At 40.7% G+C, this 4,587-nt stretch overlaps 1 protein-coding gene across 1 annotated transcript; it reads right to left on the bottom strand.

The window, feature by feature from the left end:
* Nucleotides 1-449: 449 nt before the first annotated feature.
* On the bottom strand, nucleotides 450-4,231 carry LOC116547471 (inositol 1,4,5-trisphosphate receptor type 1-like). The gene is made up of 2 exons (XM_032273424.1): nucleotides 3,886-4,231; nucleotides 450-832 (listed from the first exon to the last, which is right to left on the bottom strand). The coding sequence occupies exons 1-2, from the start codon at nucleotides 3,952-3,954 to the stop codon at nucleotides 497-499; spliced, it is 405 nt and encodes a 134-aa protein (XP_032129315.1). The 5' UTR covers nucleotides 3,955-4,231; the 3' UTR covers nucleotides 450-496.
* Nucleotides 4,232-4,587: the final 356 nt, after the last annotated feature.

Genomic DNA, 4,587 nt, shown 5'->3' with positions numbered 1-4,587 from the left:
CATTCCTGAGGACCCACAGAATCCCAAATCGCAACCTGCCTGCATGAAGACTCCTGACCTTACTCTGGCCTTTTTACATCTCATCCTCAATTATTTGTGTTCTCTCCAGGTCCCTTTTCAGTAACCACTTCATTTTCCTGGCTAAGGCTTTAATCGGTACATATATGTCTCTGGTCTCTACCCCTCTCCTGAGTCTCATTTAGTCATTTGTTCAACAAATTAGCAACTTAGTACCAGTCACAATGCCAGGTACAAGGGACAGAGTACTATATGAGATGACCATGCACATAAGACATAACTTTGTCCTCATGTAGCTTATAGTCTAACAGAAAGAGCATGGGCTACCATTTATTATGGACCTACTATGTGCCAGACACTCTTCTAGATGTTTTGTAAACATTATCTCTAGGATTCGAGGGCAGAAAGGAGAAGACTGGAGGACAAAAAATAATAATAATAAATAAAGCAATAAAGATTTTAAGGAGAAAATCAACAATTAACAGAACCATCCAGTACAAGAAAATATCCTCAGGTACTTCTTTATCCAAGAAATCCCATCACAGCTATCCTCCACCAAGAGAAATTTATCTTTTATTAATGCTTTGCAGACTGGTTCATTACAGTTGCTCACTCCCAAATGTGCATCAAGCCCAACTGCAGAAGGTGTATCATGAGCATTCTGCTTGATGTTGGTATTTCTCACCTGCAAAGTTGTACTCTGGTCTGAGAAGGGAGAGCTGAAGAAAGTAGTAACAATACTCATGACGATTTCGGTGACGTACTTCTCCAAAATCGAGTCAGCATGTTTCCTGTCACTAGTGTTGTTACAGGCCTGGAAGACAAGTGGGTATGTTATGCATTACACCAAAAACGATGCCAAGACATTAAGAAATCTGCGACCCCCTCCCATGGGTTACTTTTAACAAACGAAAGGTAAAGGCCCGCTGGCCAATATTTCTCCCCTTAAGGAATCACAATAATTAAATATAAATCATGAAAAACAGAGAAGCAGATCAGCTCAGATATCATGGTACAGCATAACAAACCTTAAAATAGGTATGAACCAACAAGGCCACCGCCTTCAACTTTCTATGTGTGTCTGGTCAATCTAAAGCCCCAAAGGGCAGTGAGAAGCAGTCACTACAGGTGTCTTAAATTTACTCTAAAAGAAAACTGATCTCCTGAGGAATCCGTTCCTCAGCTCTAGACCATAGTGTCCTTATCCAAATAATCAAGACAGTCAAATATATGTCACTGAGGTCCTGTGAGCCTGACCATCTGGAAATCTTTTTTTTTTTTTTTTTTTTGAAGAAAGGTTCCCCCTTTCCCCTAGGATGGAGTACAGTAGCATGATCTTGGCTCACTGCAGCCTCCATTTCCCAGGTTCAAGCGATTCTCGTGCCTCAGCCTCCCAAGTAGCTGGGATTACAAGTGCCTGCCACCAGGCCCAGCTAATTTTTGTATTTTTAGTAGAGACAGGGTTTTGCCACGTTGGCCAGGCTGGTTTCAAACTCCTGGATTCAAAGGATCTGCCCACTAAGCCTCCCAAAGTGCTGGGATTACAGTCATGAGCCACCACACCTGACCTGATCATCTTCAATCCTACAACACTCTTCCATTCGATTTTAATTGAATTTTAAAATCTTACCAATACACAGCTTGATTCAAAATAGCAAGCCATGTTTCAGAATAACTGACTATACCAGTTTTGGGGGGAAGTGACACCTTTGATTTCACCTATACTCTACTTAATTCTGCTGCCTAAAATAATATTTGCCAATGAGAGGGTTAGCACATTTTAAAAAATCAAGTTTTATCACTGAATTCATTAGTTCTATAATTTAAGACATAAAATTGCTTATACTGAAAAGAATGAAGTGAAGGACATAAAAATCAAGTGCTCATAAGAGACCTTCATGTTCTGATCTTAATACTAGACAGTCTGAGAACATATTCAAAGAATGAAATTAATAACTGATTTTACAGTATTTCTAAGTAATTTAATGCAAGGATCGGCAAAGTAAGGGTCAGTAATTATCTTTATAAATAAAGTTTTACTGAAACACAGCTATGCCTGCTTGCCATGGATGCTTTCATGCTAGAAGTACAGAACTGAGTAGTCATGAAAGAGATGAATGGCCCACAAAGCTGAACATATTTACTATGTGGTGCTTTACAGAAAATTTCACAGAGTACTAATTTAAAGAAATAAAGTAAGCCTGCCATTCCAAGCCAAAAATCCCTAGGTTAATAGGATTAAAAACTAGGAGGAGTTTGAGATTTTTTTAAAAAATCTGCCTGTGAAATCAACACCTGACCAAATACTTCTAAATAGAGTTCTCTCTCAGAAGGAAAATAAGTTCTTGTAGGCTTCTTGCCTCATACTAGTAATCGTACAGTGAAGCAGAAAATACCACATTTTAGTATTCTACAATGCATCTTTTTACCATCACCATATTTCTGAAATTGGGATGTATCTGACAATTACCTTCTAAAGAATCTTAATCTATCCCCACTACCCCAATTCCACCATCACATAACTCACATTAAATCTACCCCTCCCACTACCCCAATTCCACCATCGCTAACTCATATTAAATCTACCCCCACCCCAATTCCACCATCACATAACTCATATTAAATCTACCCCCCCACCCCAATTCCACCATCACTAACTCATATTAAATCTACCCCCCACTAACCCAATTCCACCATCGCTAACTCATATTAAATCTACCCCCTCACTACCCCAATTCCACCATAACTAACTCATATTAAATCTACCCCCCCACTACCCCAATTCCACCATCACATAACTCGTATTAAATCTACCCCTCCCACTACCCCAATTCCACCATCACTAACTCATATTAAATCTACCCCCCCACTACCCCAATTCCACCATCACATAACTCATATTAAATCTGCCCCCACCCCAATTCCACAATCACATAACTCACATTAAATCTACCCCTCCCACTACCCCAATTCCACCATCACATAACTTATATTAAATCTACCCCCCCACTACCCTAATTCCACCATCACATAACTCGTATTAAATCCGTGGTATGCTTTGTTATGCGGCAGTCTTGTGGCTTTGGCATGAATATTAAGCTCAATGCAAAACCAAATCAAGTATCTTAAAGGCCACTCTTGAAGCTGAGTCAGGAAAGCAATAAATGGAAGGGGAAGAATTGTGCAGAATCCTGAAGAACAGACTCCAGGAGACAAATGCTTAAGCTCAGGGAAGTGCCCTTCAAGCACAGGCATATTACCAAGAAAATAAATCCTTATAAATTGAATTGTAATATGCCCAGGTTATCATTCACAAACCAATCCACAGGGGTGACATGAAAACTAGAAATAACCTCTCTTCCCTGAAGCTTGATAAAGAACATCTACTCTCAGCTAAGAGAAAAACATAAGAATGGCCAGGTGTGGTGGCTCACGCTTGTAATCCCAGCACTTTCGGCGGCTGAGGTGGGCAGATCACTTGAAGTCAAGAGTTCAAGACTAGCCTGACCAACTTGGTGAAACCCTGTTTCTACTAAAAATACAAAAATTAGTCGGGACTGGTGGTGGCCGTTTGTAATCCCAGCTACTTGGGAGGCTGAGGCAGGAGAATCACTTGAGCCCGGGGGGAGAGGTTTCACTGAACTGAGATTGTCCCACTGCACTCCAGCCTGGGTGACAGGGTGAGACCACCATCTCAGAAAAAAAAAAAAAAAAGAAATATAAAAGCCACAAATGCCTCTTCATGTCACAAATTAGAGTAGAAATGATGCAGCTGTTTTCTTCATGTGTCACCAAGATGACACACACACACACACACACACACCTCTCATTCTCTAACTCTACCTCCTTAGTTCCAGAAAGCCTTACCCTGCAGATGTCTACAAGGAAATTCTCAAACAATTTCCACATGTGATTGCTGGTGTAAATCTCCTTCATTTCCACCTCTGTATCCACATAGCAGTGATTCAGGAAGTTAATGTATGCAATTTTAACCTGCAAGATAGAAAGAAGATTTTCTGAAAAACCATCTTGGTGTGTATGGAACAGATTAGCTGCTTCATCTTCACAGCAAGGAGGTCACCCCGTTCCCCACTGTGAAGTCTTACTTCTACGATTTTCTGACATTTGAATTCACAATTATAAAATCCAAAAGCATAAGGCTTTTGGATGAGAATATTTTCATGACCTCAAGGTAAAAAATGAGGCAAAACCTCGGACCATAAAAGAGGGACAAGTTTGATTACTTCAAATTCATAATTTCTCTTCATAAAAAGGCGTCGTTCCAGAGTGTAATGGGCACGAGTTGGGAGAAGACATCTGCAAGGTGTGTTCCAATGAAGAATTGCCCCAGATCTGCGCTGATAACATAGACACCCCCAGAGAAAAGGCAGGCAAAACACTGGATCAGATATTTCTTAAAGGAATGTCAAATGTCAACCCCGCCCCCCCCACAGGCGCGCGCGCGCACACACACACACACACACACACACACACACACACCCCTACCCACCCACTCACAAAGGGCTCAGATTCAATTAGGAATCAAGGACACAGAAATTAAAACCACTA

Source organism: Sapajus apella, unplaced genomic scaffold (assembly GCF_009761245.1).
Source record: "Sapajus apella isolate SASKATOON/1434 unplaced genomic scaffold, GSC_monkey_1.0 scaffold3276, whole genome shotgun sequence".
Classification (NCBI taxonomy): Eukaryota; Metazoa; Chordata; class Mammalia; order Primates; family Cebidae; genus Sapajus; species Sapajus apella.
This window is presented reverse-complemented; position numbering and strand designations above follow the sequence as displayed.